The sequence below is a fragment of the Aplidium turbinatum genome, chromosome 7 (genome assembly GCF_918807975.1).
Source record: "Aplidium turbinatum chromosome 7, kaAplTurb1.1, whole genome shotgun sequence".
Lineage (NCBI taxonomy): Eukaryota > Metazoa > Chordata > Ascidiacea > Aplousobranchia > Polyclinidae > Aplidium > Aplidium turbinatum.
This window is the reverse complement of record NC_137478.1, coordinates 662,242-689,670: the sequence shown is the minus strand read 5'-3', so window position 1 is coordinate 689,670 and position 27,429 is coordinate 662,242. Positions and strand designations below refer to the sequence as shown.

At 39.9% G+C, this 27,429-nt stretch overlaps 2 protein-coding genes across 2 annotated transcripts; both read right to left on the bottom strand.

Annotated features, from left to right (window-relative positions):
- Positions 1-2,871: 2,871 nt before the first annotated feature.
- Positions 2,872-21,374, bottom strand: LOC145774026 (H(+)/Cl(-) exchange transporter 7-like). The gene is made up of 18 exons (XM_082585159.1): positions 21,091-21,374; positions 20,928-20,966; positions 20,423-20,488; positions 19,892-20,024; positions 18,634-18,743; positions 15,955-16,098; positions 15,516-15,663; positions 15,099-15,205; positions 14,014-14,176; positions 13,499-13,698; positions 13,089-13,182; positions 8,109-8,185; positions 7,511-7,658; positions 6,609-6,822; positions 5,869-6,043; positions 4,900-5,073; positions 4,648-4,728; positions 2,872-3,953 (listed from the first exon to the last, which is right to left on the bottom strand). The coding sequence occupies exons 1-18, from the start codon at positions 21,295-21,297 to the stop codon at positions 3,900-3,902; spliced, it is 2,334 nt and encodes a 777-aa protein (XP_082441285.1). The 5' UTR covers positions 21,298-21,374; the 3' UTR covers positions 2,872-3,899.
- Positions 21,375-23,844: 2,470 nt separating this feature from the next.
- On the bottom strand, positions 23,845-24,426 carry LOC145774459 (phosphomevalonate kinase-like). The gene has a single exon (XM_082585713.1). The coding sequence runs from the start codon at positions 24,424-24,426 to the stop codon at positions 23,845-23,847; it is 582 nt and encodes a 193-aa protein (XP_082441839.1).
- Positions 24,427-27,429: the final 3,003 nt, after the last annotated feature.

Here is a 27,429-nt window from a genome sequence, read left to right as displayed (position 1 = left end):
CGATGGTCACAACGGCCGCTGCCGCCTGTGTTTCTGACATGTGGTTGACGCTTTTTAATTTGTCCATTGCCTCGTAAATCTCTGGATGCACTTTTCGTTCACGTAAACGGATGTGACGATACTGCGCTGGCATGTCATCATGTTCATCAGATATACTAAGACCAAAATTGAGCTTTCGTTTCTTTCTGTGTCCTCTTGAAACTTCCTCGGAATCACTTACTTCATACTCGCTTCGGTTTTCTTCAGCTGATTGTTCGGAGGAGCCACTTATTTCTGCTTTCTCTTCCAAGTATGATTTTTCTAAGACAGCCGTCTGGCGCGATCTGTCGATACTCTGCATATCCTGAGGATATTGCAAAACACAATGCAAAATAACAAGCATAATTCATCAGTATGAACATATGTAAATACTCAGGTATGTAATTAGTAACTACTGCACTGATGAGACCGGGGGGTCGAAACGGTGTGCACTGTCTGCAGTTAAATACTCAGGTATATTCACTGCGCATGCCAGGAAAGAATAAGCTTACTTTTGGGATCAAATTCGTATTCTACGCCCTCGAAAACCTATAATTCGACATATCACACAACTATGTTGGGTCAAAATTTACAAAAGTACCCATTCCAAGCCCCATTTTGGCCGCCATATTGAAATACCACCATGTTGAAAATTCTTAGGAATTTTCTAATGTCATATTTGAACACACAGACCCCGAAAAGCCACATATGAGTAAGATAAATACCACCAAAACGCAAGTATAGTGGGTGAAAAGGCCAACAATCTCATATTTTTCTGAAAATAGGGGTACCTTATATTCGGGGGGCATGTACATGGGGGTTTGTTTGTTTGTTTGTTTATCTTTATCCTGCATTGCGGGAAAGCGGACTTGAGCGCTATGCATCGGTGTACGCCTTCCGACATACACCTGACCCACGCTGCAGCCGACGGCAATGTCAGTTTCCGGTTGTCTACTCTACTTATGACTTAAATTTGGTACTACCCATTACTCGAAATCGATCACTAGGTAGAGGCAATTATCGTTAAGTTTCTTGCCCAGAGAAACAACAGCAAGTGCGGGTGGCTGGAGTCGAACATGCAGGCTCTCGACTGCGAGCCCAAGGGGGATCGTATGTCGAATTTATGTCGAAATTTTCATAAATATTCTCGATTTTGATACTGCTCCACAAATTTTTAGCAGCGTACGGTATGAATCGACAATTAACACACCCCCCTATCTGAAGCTTTGTGTGCACCGGCAGAACGTATCGTGTTGAATTTACAAACAATAAAACTGAAATATTTTGGCCATATAATTCGCAGTAATTTTATTCCAAGACAACTACTCGAAACAACTAGAGGCAGACCACCAAGAATTGGGACTAATGATATTAAAGACTGATCCATCCGATGAGCATCCGCTGCGGTTCTCGCTCTGTCTGAAGGCGTGACGTAGCTGTGTGGTCATTTACAGAAGTGGGCAGTAGCGCTACCCCCTACTAGCGCGCTATTTCTCTGGTAGCGGTAGTGGCACATTTTTGTTAGAGTAGCAGCAGAGATGCTACCTTTTTCTTAAGAGTAGTCACGCAAAAAGTCGCTAAATACCAATTAACCCTAACGTTTAATGGGCCACACTTATTTAAACAGAAAAAAAACAATATTTATTATTACAACATGAGTAATAAAATAGATTACAACTGAGTGCAAATCAGTTGCACCGTACTGGTTACGTCTAATCAGTGGCGTACTCAGCAAAACATTTCGGAGGGGTCAAATGAGTATTTTCCAGGAATATCTAGAGAAGGGGATATGAAGGCTCGCAGCGATTGCCTTATTCTCATGACACTACCAGGGCGGTAGTTTGTAGCGCGTGAAACATGAAGTTCTTTTCAAAATTGCAGAAAGTTTTGTAGTGCAACTGGTACAGTCAGCTACCAAAGACAGTTAGTAAACGTTACATAGAGCATATTTAAAGAATACTTGTTTACAAAGACAGTTGAAAAGTTACCAGTAAGCTGTTTTTTTTTAACAAAGCCTTTGCAGTAGGCTTGATGTAAAGCAAGTATATGGGTAGTTGAATTAACAAGCAATCATGAGCATGCTATGAATATCCAGGCCTGATGCTAATAGCGCAATGCAAGTTATCATAACAAGATTTATTAAACTACTATCGGTGCCAATTGTCATTTTACAATATACACAGATTATTTACGATAAACAAAAGCCCTTCTATTGTCAGACGTAATAAAAACCTTCGTATCCCCTTCTTTAGATATCCCTGGTATTTTCGCACATGTGAGCCCGGCAAAGAGCGAGTCACCAAAGGCGGAGCACCCACAGGGAATACGGGGGACGGTCCTCATAAGAAAATTAAAACTACCTTAAAATTGCGCATTCTAATCATTAGTAAACTTCGTTAAATGATGCTGTAACAGAGTGCGAAATTTTGAAGCTATGTGGGGGCAAATGCTCCGGTGGCGACGAATTACGATTATTTTTTGAATGTTAACTTTTGCTTTATTAATTGTGAATGTCAAGATGAAAAGCGCAACAATAGTGGAAAGTTCCGTAAGGATTCCCTACAGATGTCCCAAAATCCCTACCGTAGGAATAAATCCCTACGTGTGGCAATATTGTTCCCAAGGTGGCCGAGAGGCGCGACATTTATTTTAGTCTCCGCTACTTTTCAATTTAAAGCAAAAATGAAAAACAATTTTTGAAGATTTTCAAAGTAGCGGATGCCCAAGTCTGGTCATTTATTGCGTGCACATTCGTCATAATAGTTAACAATAAATAACTTATTTGCAGTTGCGACCCGTGGAACAAGTTTGTTCTACCACCCCTGCTCTGTCCTGATAAGATGGTGACAAAGGTTGCAAGCAAAGTTTATTAGATTTAAAGCGCCACCGTGTGGCAAAACGAGCGAAAAATCATTTACCTAAAAAAACGATTGTCTGGAAAACAAACTTGATAGCGATTCCTTCTAGGATTGGCTTCTGATTTCATAATGAGGCGCATCGCCACTGGGTCATTGAACAAGATATGATTGTGATGTAACAAAATAAGAAACACGCACAGTGGATACACAAAGTCGGCCAGGTGCAGTGTTCGAGATGCTGAACTTTCATCTCATCTCATTGGAAGGCTCGTACCTGGTCATTATCACGTCACAGTTTCCAATAGTTTACCTCAGAGTTGGGTTGATGCAAATAAGTTCAAACAAAACAAGCAAACGTACGAGTGTAACCTAGCTACAAGATTTGTCATTTTAACGTTGAATCGAGGTGAAAATAATCAACTTTTCCTTCTCGGAACTGACCGTGAAACCTCGTGTGATGATCGGTGATAAATCATATTTGAAGAAACGCGTGAAATAAAGCGGTGACGTAACAGTGCGACTGCTAATACAGCGTCATCAGACATCATTGTGACGTTTGACTGGTTGTTTTTCAACATCAGTCATGGGGGGCGCAGGAAACCTTCATCACCACGGAGGTCCATCGACCCACCCCTGGGAAAGTGCATAGGTGACGACAGTTAAGGTGCAGAATACTTTTGGATTCGAAACAACGCGCTGCAGTAGGAGGACCCGAGCAAGCAGAAAGTGCATTTATCCCAAACACTGAAGATCAGACAGGAAATTCCATCATTTTTTACAGAGATTCAACGCCCGCAGACATTGAATCAATGTAAAACAGACGAATTTTGCTGTCTGGGTGATTTGTTTGCACATGACGTGGTTGGGAGTGTCGACGCCCCAAGTAGCTCCATAGTTGAGTCACCCACAATATTGATATGGAATGATTCAACGCTATGACGGATATGTACCAACAAAATATTTGAAGTGAGGCCGACTTGAGGGGCTAATCACGTGACGTGAGGGGGTCAAGTTCAGGTGACATCAATCGCGCTGACTCCACTTCCAGAGATCTTTGCGGGTGACAATGCCGACGACCTGCGAGCGAATACGTTGAATTGAAGGTTGGGGGAAGTTTATAATTTTATTTAAATTTAAACTATATATTGTAGGATTATCAGTTTTATCGCTATTTGCAAATTACTGTTTAATAACGTCATTGATGACGTCATCATTTTTCGGAATTAGTACACAATGAATTGGATTCTCCTAATTATATTGAATCTGTTGACGCATAAATCATCTTTTTACAATAAGGATTCAGTAAGTTATGACGTTTTCAAATCTCGTGAAAACAACTCCTTATTAAAAACAATGCATTTTCAAGCCTTGAAAAAATCGCTTCAGGTGGCTTTATAAATCGCGATTTTTAGAAATGAAGACGATGTCCGATCAAGCTCAAACTTTCAGGAATGTCGTTTTATGACTATTCACAAGAAAGAAAGTTTGTAGCAATGAAATCGGAGAAAAAGTCCAAATTTCGACCCACCCTACTATATAATGATTATGTGAATTGATATACAAGGCTGTGAGAGTCGAACTTACAACCTTCAGTCCAGAGGCGACCGAACTGAGTGTTGGGATGACCAGGTTCTATGATGACCATGCGCCGATAGCTTATAATGATCTCACACACAACGTGAATGTTCCGACATCGTTCGTGGATGACTTCTCCACATTGACAACTGAGTGCCCGGTAGGTGGCGCACCACTACATAATGACGTCACTCACCCTAAACTTGTTGTTGAGAACCACAAGATGTCGCAATCCAAGGCCTCGAAATAATCGAAAGATCCTCGGTAGGGAGGCCTCCTGCAATACAGGGGGGGGGTTATGCCAACGAAGTGGGTAACCTAAGATCGCCCCTAGTGGTGTGTATCCCACTTAGTTCAACATCTTCATGTTTCCAACCAACAGGCAGACTCACAAGATGGCGCCAATGAGACCCATTAAGCTGAGGCCATACAGGGATGGGCCACTCACCTCGTATATCGTGTATGGGGCAGGATTCATATAGGGACCGAGATCCAGGTGGCAGCTATTCTCATCCTCACTAACGTTGATGTAGGAGAGCTGGGGCTCCCGAGGGTAGCAATCTCTGAAGTCGCTCATCTTGAGGGGACACAGTTCTCCCACTTCCACTCTCTCCTTGTAGATCTACAAGAAAATGAGCAGCCAGTGAGCTTCACAATGCGCCACCACGTGGTAATAACAACCAAGTGATCATGGTCACTAGGGAGCGTAAGACATCACTACACGTGAGGTTCACGTTTTAATAAAAGCAACAGCGACTTCCAGTGGCATGTATGTAAACGAAAAAAAGCAACACTAGTAGGCGATTCTTAAGTTGAAATTATCAAGTTTTGAAGAAACGCCTACAGTTCGAATGTTCAGCAGTACCGCCAAGACTTTAGATATTGTAAAGCACTCTGCAGTGAAGGGATCTAATGTCGAGAGTGAACATTAGACTAACCACTCCGGCATACTGCGCGCTTTACTCGAGACTGCAAGTGATTGAATTTGGCACTTTGAGAATCAGTACCTACATTGAAGGAACTCTGTATCTACTGTGTACTCTTCTGTACTTTTTACCTATTTAAGTTAAGGACGGTGCTAATAGAAACCCTTATTTTATTCTGTAAAGTAATTTCCTTAAGAAATAAGCTTGAAAAGCATACTACGATATTCATTGCACAAATCAAAAACGGATAACAAAATACAACAGGAATCTTCCTTCTTCAAAAAAAAAAAAGTTTTGAAGAAATACCACTGAAAACGATCCTCAGTGGTGGATGAGGGGACACAGTTCTCCCACTTCCACCCTCTCCTTGTAAATCTACGAGAAAATGAGCAGCCAGTGAGCTTCACAATGCGCCACCACGTGATAATAACAACCAAGTGATCATAGCCACTAGGGAGCGTAAGACATCACTACACGTGAGGTTCACTTACTTTGTTTTTGAGTAGGACCAGAATCTGGGACCTCAGGATCATTCCTGCAAACTTCCCATCTGCCCCAATGACAGGGTAGGCCGAGTGCTTGTGGCCGGGATCGGTCAAGGTATGTGTAATGTCACGGACCAGGGCGAACTGGTCTACACAGACCGGAGGGCTACTCATCACCTTGCTAGGGAGGGAGAACAACATCTATTAATCTTATCGTGCGCATCCAGTAAGTTGGTAGACAAAGTTTGAACCTGGCAGTACTCAACAAATGATGTCCCGATCATTTTCGAAATTCAGTGCGAAACGTAAGTTATCAACACAACACACTACACAATGTTCCGCGTTTGAGATGTCACTTACCATTCAGCTTTCCGCATAATAAGACACTGGAAGACACGTATTTAAACAATACTTCGCCATAAAGCAAGAAAAATGTATCTTTATATCTGACAAGCGCATTGCTTCTCAAGTAGAGACTTGCGCTGCGGTTGATGTTTTGTTTGTCGTATCCAGGCTTACACCCGGTGGTTGAAGATTTAGATTAAGTGGACAGGAAGGCAAGGAAGCCAATCTTCGTGTCCACCTTAAGCGGTGTCGAACCGGCACCCTTTCGATTGCCGTTCCAGCGCTCTCACCACTCGGCTATGCAGCCGACTATGCGGTAACCAGATAGCATGGTTCTCTGTGGCTCAGTTTTAACAAAATTGAAACACAATCAATATTGGAGATTTACAGCACCAAATTACCTCGCATGGATGTGGGTGGACCTTCTAGGGGGCTCCCACTCTAGAATAGGGATGCGCCCCAGCTCAATGTGCATGTCATATATCCCTTTGTTGAAGATGTCGCCCACCAGCTTGGCAATTAGAAGGACCATCATCAGTGGAAAGCTGAATGTGATGTTGCCGGTGGCTTCTATGAGGATCACAGTGAGGCTGATCGTCATCCTGACAGTCCCACCTGGGATGCACCAACATCAACAGAATTATCATCAGCTCAGAATCGCATCACAAGCCTCAAATAATAACAGCTTCCCCGAACCAGCAACCACAGTAAGTTCATGACTTTTCATGTTCAACTGTTCATGACTTTGGACAAATGTAATTTTATGTATCATTGTGGTATTGTAGTAATGCAAGAATACACGACTACACATGTTGACTGTAACATTGATCTTGAATGTTCATGTAACATTGAAAATGGGTTCAAAGAAGTCAATAAAAAATCTTCAATATTTGAAAAACAATATTAAATCAGATGAATGGAAAGCGTAGCCAAATTTGAAATCTCAAATGTTTACTCCTAAATAAAACCCTTTAAAGCACCGTTGAGACCGCTGAGAGGATAATTTGGGCAGGTACCGATGAGACTCTCACGTCCCAAATTTAGACACTTTTAAGAAAACCGCATCCAATCAATACGAGGTGGTTCCTTTAAGTTCCCGTACACCTTGCAATGGTTACGAGCCCTTAAAATGATCCCGGGTCCAAAAGCACTCTCTGGACCTTTCTGTCAATGCTACTCTCCACAACTGCTTGGTCAAAACACTGATCATATGACGTAGATATTAACAAAGCGCGGAAGCTCCGGCCGGAGTTGACATACTCCAGCTGGAACATCCTGAATCCGGTACATCACTATGACTCACCCAGTTGAGCGGCGGCACCAATGAGCGCATATTTGGACATATCTTGTGAGAACGCGTAGTCGGGGAAGAGATGGTTGATAAACATCCCGAACAATCTTCCCCATGCGGCCCCGATCAAGAGGGAGGGAATGAAGAGCCCACTAGGAACCTGATCAACACGAGACTCCAAGTCAACAAGTGAAACGTTAGAATGGCAGATGGCCACAACGCCAAAAGGAAGTTCTTCTTCACGATGAGAAAACCTCTTTTGAGATTTGATCAAGATGGGTTGGCATACTTGCAGCGGCTTTGAACCACTGACACAGATCCTGTCCCCGAGGTTGACGAAGTGAAGTTTCAGTGTAAGGTTGAAATTTTGTGCAAACGATTTCAATTCACTGCAAGTCGAATCTTCGCAAGCAACACCCCACTCCGAGACACACTCTTGCACTCCGCACGCATCTGATACATCACTGACATTATAATAATAATTTATTTGCATCAGACAAAGCTGTCCATATCCAAAACAAAACAACAAAATAATACACAAACTGCAAATGCACAAATAACGAACAACAACAACGAAATAACATCTAAAAATAACAAATTATATACTTGCCATGAGACCGTAGGTAACGCAGGCCAGAAAGAAATAGAGGATGACAAAGATCACCACAGTGACAGGGGAGTAGGAACCTGCAAAATGATGACGTAGGCTTTGAAAGTCTTCTCGGCAGCTGAACACGTGCAAACATTCCTTAAAGGGGCAGACAACCCCATTTTCAAATGCAAATTGAGAGTTGAAATACATAAAGGGGATATTCAAAAACACGTTGCACTTGTTTTTATGAAAAAATACTCATTTGTTCTCACGCAATCTTAAAACAAAGTTTTGGTTTTGTAATTCGAACACACACTGCACGAACTGTTGTCGAAATAAAAAAATTTCTCGGGTGACGTCATAAGAGTACTGCTGGACAAATATTTTGCTTGTTTGAGGTGTGGCATGCGTTTGCAGCAGTCGATAAGATTATTCCAAGTTACAATTGAAGTTCAGATTTAGTTTATTGTAGCCTTGGTGCTAGCTTACATCATTTTACAGACTACACTAAACTTTTTATTGGACGTTTAACCTAAACATTTTGGGCTAGACCTTGCAGTGTTTGCATAGTTTTGATGGTATTCAACAGCAAGAGGTTCAGACAGTCAAAGGTTGCAGAGATTTGCATTTATTTTTTACTTCATGATTAGTCAGTGCTGCATCCTGTGCTGTATGCACGATGGGCCTACCTACCAGTCTTAGTATTTACTCATGTATTTCAATTTGTGATATAAATAACTAAGCTAAACCTGTTACAATTTGATACTCATCATGCCAAATCGGTGTGTTGTACCGTATATAACTGTTTATCTGACAGTTCTAGGCTACTGATAAAATTTCTTTGTTCCATTTTCAATAAAATCGTACCATAAAAAAGAAATGGAACAAGTCTGTAAACACCACAAGAGTGTGGCCAGGATCAACAGAGTCCAGCACAATATGGCGACTCCATTTCAAGGAAACAGATTTTTAAAATCTTTTTCAATTTGACATGGGTCATGCCACACGTCTCAATTGAAACTTTAATGCATGCCCTTCAATTTTTCCAAACAAAAACATTTCAACAACTTTGCAACCGTTGGATTCAAAGTCCAGTAGAGAGACAACTCCACAACAAAATTCCACTTTATCCATGCGACCGGCTGCTAAGAAGCGGCAAGTTCTTGAGGTAATTTTAAGCTAACAATTATATTACTACATGTTTGTTATAAAGTACCGCACATAAGTAGCGAAGTAGCATCCTTGAGAAATTGTTTTCCATAAGTTTACAATATGTATGCTGCCTGCTGGTATAGTGATTCCCAGCTACATGCACTTTTAGAACGTCCCATGTATAATTCACCAAGTTCATTAACAAAAAATGTTCCTTCATATATACATTGTTGTTTTCTTTTTCAGTTACTGGCTAGAAATGCACCCAAATTCGTACCCTGAACAATTCCTACCCCCAATTCGTACACTGAAAAGATCGAGAAAATTTTTTTTTAAAAAAGCCGAAGTCATGCCAAACAGAAATGGTTACTTGTGATGCTGTAACACAATATGACGTATTAGATTTCCGTGTTTGTTCATCAAAAGGATGCCAAGCTGCCTTGAAGCCAATGAGTGCGGCGAAAGGTAAGAAACTTTGACTCTATAATATAACATATTATGAAATAACAGTAGTGTACATTTTAATAGCTTTGGAAAGAGAAGTGATGCCAAATAATACTGTAAAAGTTGCTTTGCTTGATTTGGAATATGTTTATTGCAGCAGTGCAGCAACTCAGGCTAATGCCCTGGTATTAACACAATCTGTAGATGTGACCTGCAACTTGCAAGAAAGAAAATGAATTCCACCAGATTACCTTACTTCCACTTCCAAAAAAGCAGGAATGGCTTTGCAAGACATATCTTTTGAAGATAATGAAATGCACTATCCAAATTTCTCAATAAATACATTTTCGGAGGTGTCTACCAATGAACGTAGTGAAAAGCCGGGGTAAGTTTGTAAAATTCCAAAACAAAACTTCGTTCCTAAACTTTTCATCAAATTTTCCTATAATTTAAGTGATGATCCACTGGGATGCACGGTGTGACAAAACATTTTAAATAAAGTAAACAATATCACACCAAATCAGAAGAATCGCTTTATTTAAATACAGAGCTTTCGCCACACAAGTGTGGCTTCATCAGTATAAACTTATTCAAATAGAAGTTTGTAAACAATGATATATCTGTTATAGATATTTTATGAATGCTTCCTGATGTATGGAAACACACACATACTGTAAACGGAAGTGCTCAATCTTTTCTTTAAAATAGTGTCATTGATAAGAATTTTTAATATGTCATTGAGCAGAACGTTGTACTTCAACAATTGGAAGGTGATGGTATTGACCTCATGTTAGCAGGAGATGGAAGGGTAGATTCTCCTGGACATTGTGGGAAGCACGGCACATACACGATCATGGACACAAGATTGAATAAAATAGTGGATTTGCAACTTCTTCAGGTATGAACTTCAGCCAGTACATTTTATACTTTAGCTAGCAAATCCAGCTTCTTTTACATGACTCATTGAAAAGCCAGTGTGTCGTATAACAAATTTACGTTTATTTTACGTATATATGTTTGTACGTTATAGTTTCTCTGCTCGGCGCGCTTTCCATTGATTGTTTTCTCTGCAAGCCCATTTTCATAAGAGCTTTTCTTGCTGTGTTCAGTAAAAGGGACTTTTGTTACTTTAAGTTCTGATCGTGTGAGACTGATTTAATTGGTTCGTTTTATATTGTTGGCTTGTGTTTTGCAGATGTACTTAGTCTCTTTACTCTCTTACTTCATTTAAACCTAATAAATGGTCGTTTCAGTGTGAACATACCCAGATAACAAATCAGTCGCTTTTTACATTGATTCAACGTCTGCAGACGTTGAACCAATGTAAAAAAGCGACTGATTTGCTATTATGTGTACTTTTCTCGAAACTGCTCGTAAACAGGCCAACTTCGCCCAGAAAGCAACAATGTAATGATGATTTATTGATGCTAAGCTATTTCACTGAAAACAATTTCACTGAAACAAATTCACTGAAACAATACAAGTTGTATTTGGCTGTACAGTGTACAATGTACTTGCTTCCCATTGCCAAGTTAAGAAAAATTTACGGCCATGGCCGTCTCCCATCAAATCGGCACATAGGCTACAACACTCGCGGCCATTTAAAAAGTATAGCTTTGGTAGAGAGGTACTTTTTAAAAACCATAGACAGACAAAAGTTGTTTTAAAAGTTTGTTTGTTTAAAAAGTTGTTTTGAATTTGAAGGAGTTACCGTAACAAGAGTAAATGTAACCAAAAGTTGTTTTTACAGACGTTATAGGCACATTGCCTATAGACAGTTTGTTCGCTGGATCTGGGGTTACCTTGGACGTTCAATCCGTGTGCCTCTGCCGTCATGCGTCGTTTCGGCAATTAGGTCGAAATTTTCAAATCAAGATAGCGGCGAATATGTTGGATTTAAATATCCTGATTTGAAATAAAAAGTCAGAATTCAAAGTCTGCTTTGAAAAAAGCTTTTCCGTGTGCACAGAGAGAGTGAATTTTGTACATGTACTTGTACAGACAGTACAGTAAGCTATACTAGAATCTAGTTCTTTACAAACTAATATGGTACTTGTCGAAAGGTAGTTACTTTCAGTGTTCATTTTATCAACTACTAAGCCGCTTACAATCGACATAAATACATGTAGTTCATTGTATTTGTTGGAAACGACACTACGAACACTTGCTTACAATGCATCTTGCGCGAACATAAGATCGGCTAGTACTCTTATGACGTCACACGTGATTATCGCACGGTTCAGTGAGCACGCGTCGCTCTGAAACTAAGGGCTAACTAAAACGGCCCTACAAAGGAAACGCAATGAAATTAAGGGAAAATTTCAACGACAACTACTTATTATACATGTCTAGAGCACTTACAAACAAAAAAATCGAAAAGTATGGTTTGGGGTTTACTGCCCCTTTAACTCATTATAGCGTAATAATGCCGAACGTCCGTTCTAGGCCGGAATAGCCCGATTCGGTGAGTCCCTTAAACGGGGGATTGTTTCAATTTTCCCTTAACGGGGGATTGTTTCAATTTTTTTTTAAATTATCGGGTACCGTAGCCTAATTATCATTGCCGTTTTAGGGTTAGGGGTTAGAAGTTAGGAACTCACCAAATCGGACTCACCGAATAGTAGCAGACCCTCCCCATGTTGTCGCATCTAGACTCGTGGTTGATGTGCAGCTTAAATGAACCGGAAGATAAAAACATTAATTTTCACACCGACCATTAAGCATGTGATAAGTGTTTTGTCGAACCACAGCCGCGTGCTCGTGCTGAGCCCCGAATGTGCATCAGCGTGTCATCAGTGAATGCTTAGTGGTCGGTGTGAAAATTAAAGTTTTTATCTTCCGGTTCATTTAAGCTGCACATCAACCACGAGTCTAGATGCGACAACATGGGAAACTAATCGTGGGACGAACGGCGAAACCTTAAAGCACAACGTGAACGTGGGCAATAAAACGCTGAGTTATGACGTCACATCGTTCATATACTTCATCAAGGTCCTGGGAAATATGTTGGTGACGTGTTGTTAGGAACTGGCTTTTTTTTCGGTCATTCATCGGTCATGGACCGATTTTTTAGCAAAATGTCCAAAAAAATATAGTCAATTCGGTCAAAATGACACGACAACGCTGCTTTAAAGTTTCGCTAAGAAACACGACAACGTTTCTCAGCAAAACTTAATGTTGTAGCTAGTCAGGAAGTGCAAATTTGGTTTGTATCAACTACTTGAAAGGAAATACTTTCATCTGAAAAAATGACCGAATTTTTTCAAGTCATTTCGGACAGAAATGACCGAAAAGTCTCAGCGAAAAAAAAAACCCAGGTTGGGAAGATGGCGGCATGAACTTGAAACGATGCAACAACTCAAAAGGAGACCTCGTGGGCGAGTTCACGGTTGTTGAACTTACCAAGAGGATCATGGAAAAGACTCTTGACACTGTCCTCTGGAGGAGTGAAGAAGAGAGTCGCCATGGTATTGTACTGGCCATCCTCGCACATGAACTGAAATGATCATAACAAAATCATCATTATCAATATCATCATCAGCGACATTATGGTCTTTTCATGACTGACGTCATTCTCGTTAAGTTAATGACGTCATGATGCGTCATCTATGAAATTCACGACCTGACATTGCATGCAATCTCAGTCTAAGTGCATGATACATAAATGGGAGGCTGGAAGAAATTGTGTCTTTGGTAATGTGGCAATAAACATGGAACTTTCCAAAAGTAACAGTGGTTCTGATCTGATCATCACTACAACACAAAGTGGTGCACGTGAAAATAAATTAGAATCCCACGAAGGTATCACCCACCTGCAGGGTGACGTGGGGGTCGGTGCCGAGGGGGCGACAATCGGCGGCCAGATACATCGCGATGAAAGCGACGGTGGCGCTGATGATAGAGACAGACACAGCTTCCATAACTTGAAACCTCTTGTGGCCCTTCATGTAGTTGGCCCGGAACTTGGTGATCGCGATGTTGACCGCGTTGAACAATGCACCGAACGCGCCGCCTGTGACCAGGTTCATTGTTACATTGTTTGTTGAAGTAAAAAAGTTCATTAAAACACAAAGGCCATAGTTAGCATCTCCATTACTTATATCAACCAATACAGCTTGAAGATGCGCCTTCTATTATGAATATATTACCATGCAACCAAAGTACTGCTATTGCTGTTATCATTTAAGTTTTGCCAAACACGTTTATTATAGTGGGAACAGTGAAAACATGAAACGCCAAAGAAAAGTTGGATACAAGGGAAATTCCCAAGCCAACCCCAGCCCAGCCTGTTCAAACAACCCCAAACACGTGAGAAAATGCAACTCACCCACTGCTCCCATCAGGAAGAAGATCAACATCTCAGCTCCTTGGTACGTTGAGTTGAACTTTCCAAAGTTGATGAGACCAGGATAGGATAGATCCCAGAGGAATCCCTTGTAGGCGCTCATGCACACGTTCAGAAGGAAGCTTGACAGGATGGAACAGACGAACTGAGAAGATGAAAATGAAGGTTGGCACACATCAATGGACGTTGGAAAAACGTTGTTTTGTTACAAAACAATATTTCGAGGACAATTTAGAGATTGTTTGTTCATGGCGTGTCACAAGTGGATCAGGTTTGTCAGCAAGTATGACGTCATATTTTGGTGAGTCATTTCAGGCGCAAGAAAATTACGAAAATTTCCTTAAAGCTGCGTAAAACGCGACTGCGCAGGCACGATCAGGGCTGCAAGCCAGAGCTGACTCTCGAGTTCAATGGTTTTCAAACTTGTTTACGTGGGAACGCCTTTTTGCTTTCTTGAAATAATGGAGGACTCTATTAATTTGCAAAACAAAGAAAATTACTAAAACATGACGGCACAATCATTACTATGACGGCACAATCATTACTACGACATGATATTTAAACCAGTGCTTCCTCGATGATGCGCGCCCCGTTTAAACGCCATTCGACCCGCCAAATTATTTTACCGGGACATTTCAAAATTAATTAACTTTTTAACTAGTTGTGCGCTATGTTTGACTTGAAATGTTTGAACAAATGGAAGAAGCGCTCGCGTGCGCTGATCGCCAATTTGTTAGTAAATAACGTAAAAAGATGTTGTGCAGACCACTTGAAACTTTCCCACGGATTCTCTGTGGGTCCGCAAACCTTAGTTTGAAAACCACTGCTCCAGCTAAACTTTTGAGACGTTCACTGATAACTACGTATGTCTTGAACTTCGACTCCTAAGCTAAAGATATCGCAGCTTACAAAGATGGCGAGCCGCCAAGTTGGTTAAACATTTCCCGTCAAGGCCTGATAGATTGTAGCTGGTCATGACCGGACTTTGTGGGGCGCCCGCGAGACAAGCCACAACAAAATAGCTATGACATAATTGACGAACAAGGCTACGATGACGTCACACTTACGATTCGCCAGGTGAGGGCTTGGTTCCAGAAACTAGCAGCTTCCTCCAAACTGAATAGCACGCCACCTACCGGCGCACCAAACGCTGCCGCAACTCCGGCAGCGGCGCCTGTTGAGCAACATATCAACTTTACCATTCACAAAAACAATTTCATTTCAAATTTTGAATGCCTAAGCATTCCACAAACTTTTCACGTGTCGTCAGTTACCACAACTGAGCTCAACAACAGCAGTTATCTACTTTCCTTGCAGTACGGAGCCACACAGAAACAGCAAGATCAGTTGATAGCAAGCACACTTCAACTGAAACTTGTTTTGACTGAAACTTGTTATGTTCGTTTCCAGCGAAATTAAAAACAAAGTCAAAGACGTCATCGCCAATTGTTGCCATGACAACATGCAAAGCAATGAAGCGGAACCTGCGCATACGAAGTCCCTCTTCTCGTGGTCGTTTCTGAAGTAGCGACACGCGTTGATAGTAGGCACGTTCTTGTGGCGGAACGTGTATGACCTCCCCTGGGAGATGCCAGCCGCGATCACCGCTCCCGAGTGGATCATCGGTCCTTCCTGTGGGGTAAAGTTGTCTTTGATGTCAAATGCTTCAGTGGAAGGCCCACAATTGTTTGCACAACATCGTGTAAGGTTTCAAATTATCCAGAATCAACACCGCGAGAGTGTTTGAAGATGATCAATCCGTTCGAATACGTCATTGTTACGTCATCGCATCTACAAACCTAAGTGGACTCTTCGGCTCCAACACAACCGGATAATTATCGATGGGAAACAACTTCACAAAATCTGCTAAGATGAAGTCAAATTAAACTTGGGTGCGTAAATTTTGTAAATGATCGTACTGACCTTCCCCACAGCGAGTCCTCCCGACACGGCAGCGATAACGCCGATCACTTTGGTGGCGAGCGTCTTGAAGCGGACGACGTGGGGGATCTTGATCCCGTTCAGAAAACACTTGATCTGAGGAATCCCGCTCCCTGCCGCCACAGGCTGCATGACAACATGTGACGTCACAATGACTGTGTTACAACATAGAGGTACTGGGAAGGATACATGGGTGTGTTGCTGCGTCACGTACGCGTCACATTCTCTGACGTCTGTTCTCGGGGTGGCATATTGCACGCCACAACACAAGTCTAACTGTGGACAAGACATTCGGATTGTGACACTTACAAAATATTAGAGATGTAAAAAAACGTTTTTTTTTTGTTTTTAAAAAAAAACAAGCTCGTTTTTTTTTTGTTTTTTTTACCAATTTTGACATTAAATGTCACAATATGCAGCAATTAGGGTAAACTCATTGCAATAGCGTCTATTTCAACAAAGAAACAGTCTCATAACTCGTATAGCTTATTTCAAATCAGACTATATGTCTGGTATATTGTTTCATTGCAATTTTGTAATCTCAAGTCTCAACACACGAGCCATAAAGATTTCTCATCGTCTCAAATGGTAGTAACAGTGTCCTATGGTTGGCACATCTCAAGTATTGTCTGTAATTCGGTTCAGTCAGTTGTTAAATGCAGTACCACACTCGTGTACAGTTTCGAAGCCACCTGGGACTTTGGTTAATGGACATGTTAGGACTAGGTGGTCAGTGTCCTGTTTCTCTGCTTCACAAAGGCACTTTTGACCAGCACACCACACCTTTTCCAGTACAACGTCAAGAGTTGTTCCAGTTGATGTGCATTTGGTGCAAGCTTGATGAAAACCACACAAGCGGTTCTCGAGTTATAAGTGAAATAACTTTAGCCACTAGATGGCTTCATAGATAAAGAGCAATAGAAAAGCGGCAATATCTCAAGAACCGCTCAACATATTTGGATAATTTTTAGCTCTAACCCCATGTTTTCTGGGTGGCCTATCTGTTTATGAACATTAAAACAAGTTTTGGCTACTGCTTTTTGAGATAAAAAGAAATTAACCTCTTGTCGTTACGCACCGATAAAACCATGATGCGTAAATTTAAAAAAATATATACCGTATATTATTGGGTAGACTAGAGGAAAGATTGATGAAAAGTTTGGCAAAAGCAGTCTAGTGCTAAAGTCCCAACTTTTAGCCCAAATCACATTTAAATGTAGTGAAAGATGGAAACATTTTGATGTTTTTTATTTTCCCTGAAGAGGTTCAATATTCCTTTGTGATGTCATAGTCATGTTTGTTTTCCCTTAATCACACCATTGTGCTGTCATAGACATGTTTAAAAGAAGTATGGTTGCACTTAATCCATCCAATTTGAACTAGTTTGCAGGACTTTGAAACTTTAGCACTTTTCTGTTTTTGCCAAAAGTTTCGTCCATCTTTCCTCTACCTAATAAAAAAAAAAAAATTAAAGTTATGCATCATGGTTTTATTGGTGCATAACGACAAGAGGTCAATTTCTTTTTATCTCAAAAAGTAGTTGGCCTAGTTCCCAAATAAAATAAGTTTTCATCTTTGATGTTTGTTTTGTATCTTTAACCTGCATTGCGGGAATATGGGTAAAACTTTATACTTGTCAGGAAAAGTATTATGAAGCATTTATTCACTATGTGAACACTGAGCAGTGCTGAAAAACTCCACTTTAAAGGGAAAATTTCTTCATTCAGGGTTGGTAGTTACTAGCAATAGTCAACATGGGTGGTGGGCATTTGAAAGGAACATTAACCTAAACCTTTTCTGACAAATGCACTTACTTATTGACGACTAAAAATATCAGTGATAAGATCTCTTGCATTACGTCACAAATGATCTGCAAGAACTAAGAAGCATCAATGACAAAGTGTCTAAGACCTTACAAGTTACAACACACGAAAAGAATACTTCTGTTTCAACATTTATAAAGCATATACATCGGTTGTTAAGCAATCAGTTAAAAAACATGTTTAAACAAGCTATTGGCAATACCTTACATTAGTAAATTACCACAAACAAGGTAATGTGTGCTCTGAATACTGCCATCTTGTTTTTGCCAAAATTTCGTCAACCCATTGAGTGTGTAGCCTACAAGAATGACCAGTCCCGGTATACTAACATCGTAGGCTAACTTCCATAAAAGGAAAAAGAAATTAACTCATCTACATTATGTCATGTATCAAATTACATTAATTCAATGTTTGTCAGGTCTACTGCCACAAACATGCCTGAAAATGAAGAAGAAAGCGAAACAACGTAGGACTAGGCTATGCAAAAAAACATACGCTGCTGTCAAGCACAAACACTTCGGAATTTCAGCACAACCATAAAACCATTTTTACTAGTTTAACGTTTTTCAAGAGCACTGTAATGAAACTAAACTGCAAATAGTAAAAAATTTGCAACTTTTCCAGAAAAATATGAAAAAAAAAAAAAAAAAAAAAAACGAGTGTTTTTTTTGGCCCAAGTTTTTTTTTTGCATTTACATCTCTACAACAATGCAACTTCTGACAACCACGGGATCACATGCAGCTGTGCGTCTCAAGTAACTGGGTTGGGCTTTGAACCGACGTCTTACCAACTATCGATGCAACAAGTTACTGCTAAGTCACCAAAAGCTCGACTCACCGACAGGTAAACGGTGAGCAGCGCCGCCATGAGGACAAACAAAGCGTTGATTCCTATCCACATGAGGAGCGGGAGGACTAGGCATCGATCTTGCACGTTCCGTTCGATAGCTGCAACACGGGATAGCAAGTCACGTGGTCGGTAGTGGTCTGACCTCTGCCGATGGTAAACCGATAATGCATTGATTTGATAGGCGACCGTCACTAAGGAAATCTTCAAATTACAAAATCCATCACAGAGAAAGCAAGCGAGCCGGTCCGCGGGACACTCTACAGTCCGTCATTGCTTTTGATGCGATCTTAGCCTTCCCTGCGGTGCAAACGCAGGAGCATGTCCAAACGGTGATACAATCGGAATGGCCCGATTCGGCTAGTCCGATTCGGCTAGTTCCCTATTCGGCTACAGTTTTGAATTGTGTTTTGTATTTTATTCCACAATATCGTTTCTTTTGCATTCCGACAAAGAAAAATAAATTGAAATGAAATTTAGCGCAAAATGTTTGAACTATTAAATTGAAATGTTTGCTCACATAAAATCGACATGTATCCTACGTCACCGTCTGTATGCAAACTTAGAATATATTAGAATCCTCAACTATTACAAAATTCCAAATCCAACGACGCCTTCCGTTTATTTAGAGAATGTTGTATTTTATTCCACAATATCGTTTCTTTTATAGTTGAACTTATTGAAGCTTTAGATGAGTGGGGTTTAGACCTAACCACTGAGATCTTAAATCATATTTATGACACCGGAAAGACCCTAGTGATATGGTACGATCCATATTCATAACTTTACCAAAGAAAACCGGAGCAACAGAATGCTCACTCCACAGAACAATTAGCCTTGTGAATCATCTAACAAAGATCTTACTCCGAATCATGATGATGAGATTGAGACCAAAACTAAAATTGGAAATTTCAACAGCACAGTTTTTATTTGTTCCAGACAAAGGGACCACAAAAGGAATTTTTACATTAAAAATGATAACAGAGAGATGTATGTCCGATTCTTCTGTTTATTTAGAGAATTTTGGATTTTATTCCACAATATCGTTTCTTTTGCACTCTGGCATTTTATCCAGTGTAGGCGTCGTTAAATTAATTACCGTTGAATTTTCAAAAAAATGCCGAATAGGGAACTAGCCGAAAAAGACTGTAGCCGAATAGGGAACTAGCCGAATTGGACTAGCCGAATTGGACTGTAGCCAAATAGGGAACTAGCCGAATAGTAGCAGACCCGATACAAAATATCTCACCGGAGCCAACCGCTTGCATCTTCATCTTGGTCAGTTCAATGATGGAGATGTTGATGGCAACAGCAACGAGACCAGTGAGCGCTCCAATGATCATGTTGAGGATCCAGCGGAGGTAGCGACGCGTGTTCCATTCCTGCATCAAGCAGGGCGACGTCAGAACACGCAAAAAAGAAGGCACTGGGCCTGGATGAGATCATGCTTTAAATTACAAATTAATCATCAAACGCCGTTTTGCAAAATGATTCACTGTTCAGACCACAAAAGTTCCTCCTCCTTTCCAAAGAGTTGATTGCTGGACCACATACCTGGCCAGCTAGATCACAACCAACCAACGCAAACGTGCAGTGAAAAATGTGGCACTGAATGTAGCGATCTTGTTGTTTAAATGTCTTTTTTAAATCATGACATTGTTGGGCCCTTATCTACCACAAATGTTGTAAGGGGAAGTTGTTGTGGCCTGTAAAGTATCGCAAGTTGCCTCTAAATTGTCATACCACTGGTTAGGACACGGGTGTTTCAAACAAAACTTACACCAGTCGTTAAGTTCCGCTCTTCCTCGTAGTAAACGGTGTTCTCTATGATGTCATAGTTAAGTGCCTGCAAATGAAAATAAACATACAAATAAAAACTGTGTTGTAATAACCAACGCTAATGACAAACAGGATCAATATCTTGTGCAAAAGTTAAAAATCAAAGATACTTGAAGTGTAACCAGAAACCTGCATTTGAAAGTTTATTGAACTGTCAGAATTCAGCTTCAAGGGAGACTGTTTTGGTCGGGGGAAATTTGAGCAAACACTGAATTGGAAACATGTTGGGTGGCGCACAGTTTCGGGTTGCTCCAGGTTAACTAAGTGAAAGGAAAGCAATGGCTACAGTTTTTATACAAACACAATACTGTGGTTGTGACATGGACTAGTAAGTAAAAACCCAGTTTCTCCAGCACTGACAAAGCATTCACTCTCACGGCAAGTGCGCAGTTTTAAGCTTGTTATTTATCCTCACAACTTATTGGATAGGTTGACATCTTTCCTACCTCGACATTTGCAGCTGGTTCCACATCACTCGCCTGGTTCTGAAAGACACAACTTGATTAGTTAAGCAAAACAGAAGACTGAAAATTGAAACATCTTCAGTAACCACAACAAAAATGTCCTTGCCTTGAAACAAAATAACAGGATATGTATATAATTGCTAACCTCTTGCGGACCATGCAAGTCTAGTACATTGTCATCACTCTGTGGGGGATTACTACCATTTTGAGGGGTGCTTCGATGACGTGGTCGGCGGCTTTGCCGTGGACGAAAATCCACACTGCCATAATGGCGAGAACGATATGAACAATCTATTCCATCATCGTCGCTTCCATCGTCAATTAGCAAAGGTGTGGCCAATCGGTCGGCCATCAGGCTCTCAAGGTCGTTTATACTTCAACAAACTTGTCACCAAAAGATTATACAAACAACTTACGGTTAACATTGAACTGAAAACCTAGTTCCAATCAGAAATAAAACAATATAAAAAAGATGGCACAAAAATAAAACAAAGCAGTAACGTAATACAAGCCTTAAAGCAGCCGGCGGCCATGGCCGCTAAGTAGTGCTTGAATGACCGCCGGTGCTACCTTCTCAGTCGGCCAAGTTTGGCCGCCGGTTTCTTCTAGCCAATTATTAATCTCGCAATAGAATGAGCGTGGATTAATTGTCGAAAATATGTAGTAGCAAATAGTGATACAGAATTAGGTCAGCGCGTCATAATCACCACTGTTGTATTGTGCGGGAACATTTTCTGTTGTATATATGGAATATATCCAGCTGCTGCGATCATCAGCTGTACACGCGCATTCGCAAATGCGTGAGCACATTAGGCCAACGCGCGACGCGCATTCATCCATTGTGCGCGAGTAATGGCATTAATTACCGTGATGCGAAACCACAAGTCACAGGCTTGCGAATTTTTGCATGATTATACTAGACGAACACAATTGAACAAAAACAAAACGAATTTTCCGCTTATTAAATGATATAGAATAAAAATTTAAAAAAACCTTTGCGCATTGCCTGTTTGACTAAGTCTTGTTTGTAATTCCCGACGTTTACTTTAACAAAGTGTTAATCCGAAGTGCTAATTTACATCCGCAATATTGTTGTTTTTATGTCGATGCAATGTTGTCGGACATTGAATCGTTGTTAAAAAAGAGAACTAGGTTAGTTCGGAATGGCCCGTTTCGGTGAGTCCGATCCCTATTTGATGATTTTTTCAATTATTTTTTTTAAATTATCGGGTACCGTTGCCTAATTATCATTGCCGTTTTAGGGTTAGGGGATAGGGTTAGAGGTTAGGAACTCACCGAATCGGACTCACCGAATAGTAGCAGACCCAGGTTAGTTGACATCCGATGGGAAAACACATGTCTTCATAGTTGAGAAATGTTCCCGCTATGGGTTAGTGACTTCACACCCTCAATGGTGACATCATAACGGTATAAATGGTCAGATTTTATGAAAGGCGGTATTCGGTAATGCAGTTGAAACAATTTAGTGTCGTTGGATAGTCCCGCAATTTACCGGATTACTATCCCGATAAAGCAGTTATTGCGTGGTACAACGATTCTATTGCTGGACGTTGCCCAGACTTCAACAGACGCTAAGTGATCATTTTGGCATTGTTGCAAGTTTAATTCTATTTACTTGTGCTATCGTTATTTGTATTTTGGCCTCCAAGCGCATAGATTTGGCCGACGAGAAAGAGCTCTCGGTAGGCCACGATGGCTGCCGGAAAAAAATACGAGTTTTAAGGCCTGGTATTAACAACACAACCTCGTTTTGGTGAGCAACTGAGCATGTTTGCTCTGTAACAACAAATCATCTTTATCAAGATCTTTTGCATTATCAAAATATTTGATGTTTTATAGCCAAAAAAGTCTCCAACATTAATAAATTATGTCAATAAACTTATAAGCATACTTAAGTCTGAGTGAAGTGATAATCCCAAATAATCCAGACAATTGTTAAAATATAGAAAAAATAATTTTTGTCCACTGGTATAACTTGGCTATTCAAAACATGATACAGCTTCAAAATTAAAAAAAGTTGCAGTATCAAAATGACGTCATCAACCAACCGCTCTCATTAGGTTCTTTGTACAACTCACAGATGGATGTTAACTTTATGGCTTTGCATCGTGCATTTCCGCACATAGAAGAGACAGAAAGTGTTGTCTTTCATTTTCAATCAATAATGAAAGCCTGCTGCTCGGCTGAAACATTCAGCATCCAAATTTCGTTTCTCTGTTGTCGGCTGCATTGCCGAGAGCCTTGGAACAACAATCGAAAGGACGCCAGTTCGACACCGCTCAAGAGCATGCGGTTTTGTATTTGGCAGGACACTTAAAGGCATGCCTGAAGGCAGACACAAAGATTGGCTTCCTTGCCTTCCTGTCCACCAAGACAAAAACAATGAAGCAAATCTACAGTTACCGTATAATGATGACATTGTGTCAGGTTAAAAAACAATGTCATGCCAAAATGAGAGTATGTACGTAATGGTTGTCCCTTGCTTAGACTTTAATCTTTCCTATTATATTTACATTTTGCTACAAGCACAAAATAAAACCAATATTGTTCATGGTGTCCTTTTCTGGAAAATGCTGGCGATTTTTTGATTTTTTATTTGATTTGAAATATCTCTAGACAAAGTGTAGCTCAGCATATGCAATGTGGCCACGTTTACACTACAATGCTGCACATAGGCTACTATAGATGTATATATGCTCTAGTGAACATGTGTGAACTCAATTGCCAAAATTTACCCTTCATTGTGCATTGTGCTAAAACATTGCGTTCTAGTGAATGGAAGCCTGACAGGCTATGGTTGCTTTTCGTGGCAACCACAATCAATGCCTTTTAAATTCATCACATAAGCATCAATTGAAATCTTCAATTTAAATTGATGTCAAACAAGCTTTCTGTTCATCATTTCCACCAATTGTTGCAACTGCATGGACAGAGTTACATCATCTTGGTTATCATTCTTGATTACAAAATCCCATTCTGAAACTGAATCCAATGCACATTCAGAGGTGCAGTCATCTACCCCCAAAACAAACTCCCATCCTCGAGATCGTCTGGTTTCATTACTAGCTTCAAGACGAACAAGAATAAGCAATATATTTTCCATATCTTCAAAATACGTAATATCAGACGGTCGCCTGGCATCTGCAATGACCCACACTGGTTTGTTATCATGCGGCGAACATGCTGCTCGACAAAAATACTCAGGATCCAAGTTTCGTTTTTCCTCTCCCCACTTGATCATGTCTTGGCGATATCTTTCTTTGTAATCGCTGGAAGTTAAGAGCAGTTCATAATCAAGGTTGTTTTCTTCAGCATATTTATGTTTTAAAGGGCCTGATAAGTGAATCAAACAACACAAATCCTTTCCGATCATATTTTGTAACTTCTCTGCAACATAATCCTTCCCAGACTTTCTTTTTCCACTAAAAACAAAGACAGTTTTTACTTCCTTTGTATTCATTGATGCAACATAATCTTCAGAAAACAACTATGGTATTTTTAATGTACCTAATCTACAAAAACAAACATAATTTAAGTGAGGCAATTAAATAAATACTTTTAATTCAATATGTGCAAAGAGAGAACATCTCGTGATTTCTTGGAGAAATACAACAATAAGTTAACCTAATGACTGGCAGTGTCCTTCTCAATACGCAACATTAAGTGTCTATCATTCTATTCCACGCAATGAACTCTTGAAAGATGCAACATCTAGAACATAAATGCTCTCCAACTGCTCACCTATTCAGTTTCATTACCACTTAGCAAGGTATTTAAAAAGAGCTTCTATGATCAATTGTATACTGATCCAAACAAAAACACTTATTGTTAGGATTATGAAGTCAATATGACTTTGATTGATTGAGACAATTTTTGGGACTAAGAAAGTTTCTTTAAGAGCTAATTTAAGTTTCCAAGCTTTAAGAGCAGTCTTGCAAACCGGTACATGTACACTGTACAGGCTGAAGTGAAGTTTCCGATTGTTGAAGTTTTACAAGTAGCCGCTGAATGGAGGAGCTATCCTTGAAATACATTGCTCAAGCGCACACGACAAGAATGGAACCAGGGTTGGTTGATCTTGTCATTCACAAAATCAGACATTTAACCAACTGGGCCAACAGGGTAAAAGCAGAGATCTGCAATAAAATTTTACAAAATCTTCATGAAAAAAATGTCCCACTCTATATAATTACAATTTAGATTAAAGGTTAAGTTTTATTTACACAAAGATTATATATCTGGACAATTGATGTCAATACACTCTTGTAATGGTGTCTCTTCAAACAAAACAAAAATAACTTCTATTAGATAAACCCAAACAAATTACCTTTTAAGAAGATGTTTTGCAATATTGAAGTTGAGAAATTTTGTCAACACTTAAACACCCTGTTATAAACAAACTCAAAGAGTCTAACAATATTATACTTAGTACACCTTTACACTTCACAGATTTGCGATTAATTTCTTTATTGCCAACTTATATCCAAAATTTTTGTATATAAACAAATGATTAATTTTATTGACAATATAATATTTTAACCCCAGCTCAGCATGATTTTTGTGAAAATGATTCAACAAGTTTAACATTAACCCATTAACCGCTGACGTTGCGTTGCTGCAACGCTTACTTTGAGCCTCTATAAACGCATTTCAAAAGCAACTTTCTATTTAAAAAAATGGATATTCTTGTCATTTGAACTCTAAATAAAGTGTTTAAAACCTTATTTTATAGAAATAAAAAAATTTGTATACTTAAAATCATCGCTCTTTTACGACACTTTTCACGCATTTCAAGCGCATTTTGTTAGTCGTATTTCAATATGCATTAATTCAATAAAATAATTTCAAAAATTAGCTTAAAGTATAGTGATGCTAGAACATACCAGTGTAAGCACATCTTCTAAATGTGTGAAGAGCCGGAGATATTTAAGTGCAAACTTTGCTGTACCATTTCTGCAACGCCAGCGTAAAACCGATACTTTATTATGCATATGCACTTATGCAGTGTAGTAGACACGCACCGTTATTTCGTAAAGAGATGCTGATTACGAGCGAAAACTTCTGTTTGTTTGCTAACAAAGCATTTACAAAACAATAAAGTGACAATTGACCTGATTTGCAAATGATTTCTGAGAATTACTAGCCAGTAACCAGTTGTCCAAGTCTAAACGATACTTAGTTGTCTCACTGATGGCTTGACCGAAATAGAGCTGGATTTTGTTTTCTGTCTCACACGGTAACTGATTGTTACAAGGAGCAGGCCGAGCTACTGCTATTTTTTCCGAACGCATTACGTTACACTAAATAATGTCTCGCCAGAAGTTTCTTACTGTAGAGGAGGTATTAGCCGCTTTCGAAGATATGGAATATTGTGAAGAAGATGAAATTGACATGGTCATAACACCACCAGATCCTGCTGTAGTTAGAAACGAAAAGGGTATGGACGAAAACAATTTGACAGAAAGTGAAGCAGTGCTACCAGACGCTGCAGGAGAGATTGAAATTTATTGCAACCCAGTACAAAGTGATGATGTCCCAACCATAGGCGCCGACTTTTATTTTTGCACGGGGTGGCGGATAGCACAATATGCCAACCTAAAAACTTTCAAACTGCATGTTTTTGTTTGATTTTTACTAAGCGTGTTTCGTAGATGCAATTGTCTTTTCACACCTTATTTGTAGCTCGATAATTTACAAACCAACTTTTAAACAAAGCACGGAGGTATGTCGTGAATTTTATTGTTACGTTGCTGCTCTGACACTTAACATTTGGACAGCTGACAGAATGCTCTATCTTTGCATCTATCGTATTCTAGGGAATTTCGCTCTCCTACGATTTTTGATAGCTTCTCCCTTCAACAGCGATTATCCTGCTCGTGCTCGGTTCCTACACCTCCCTGATCGTGCTAACACCTTTTGGCAGTGACACACTTTCATTTCGTTCAGGCGTTTGGTCACTTTCATGCTGGCTGAAATCCTGACTAGACGCAACAAAAAATGACTCAGTGGAGAGCTACAATTTTGAGCGCTTTTTTGGTGGCATCTTTAAGCTGAATAAAACTGGAATGTCGGCGAAAACTTTTACTGGACGACTTTTCGTATTTTTTTTCTTTGATGTAACAAGCAACTCCTATGTCAGACCACTAAATTCCCGCCTTACAGTTTGTCACGCATTGACACGCAATATTACTGCATGAAGTAGATAACAAAGTAGAAATTAAAGCATGAAGTAGATGACAGTACACTCCAATTGAAATCGCAAAATAATTCAAAATGCAAAATCTTGAGTAATTAAAAAAGGTTGCTTTTATTATTGGGAATTGGCAGGGGGTGTAGCTTACCTCGAATAAAATCATGTAAACGTATAAATTTGCAGAACGTTAAAACTGCTACTTTAGCCTACTAAGTGCACTTTTTAAATAAAACTCAAAAAGTTTCGAAAATTGCATTTTTTAATGAAATT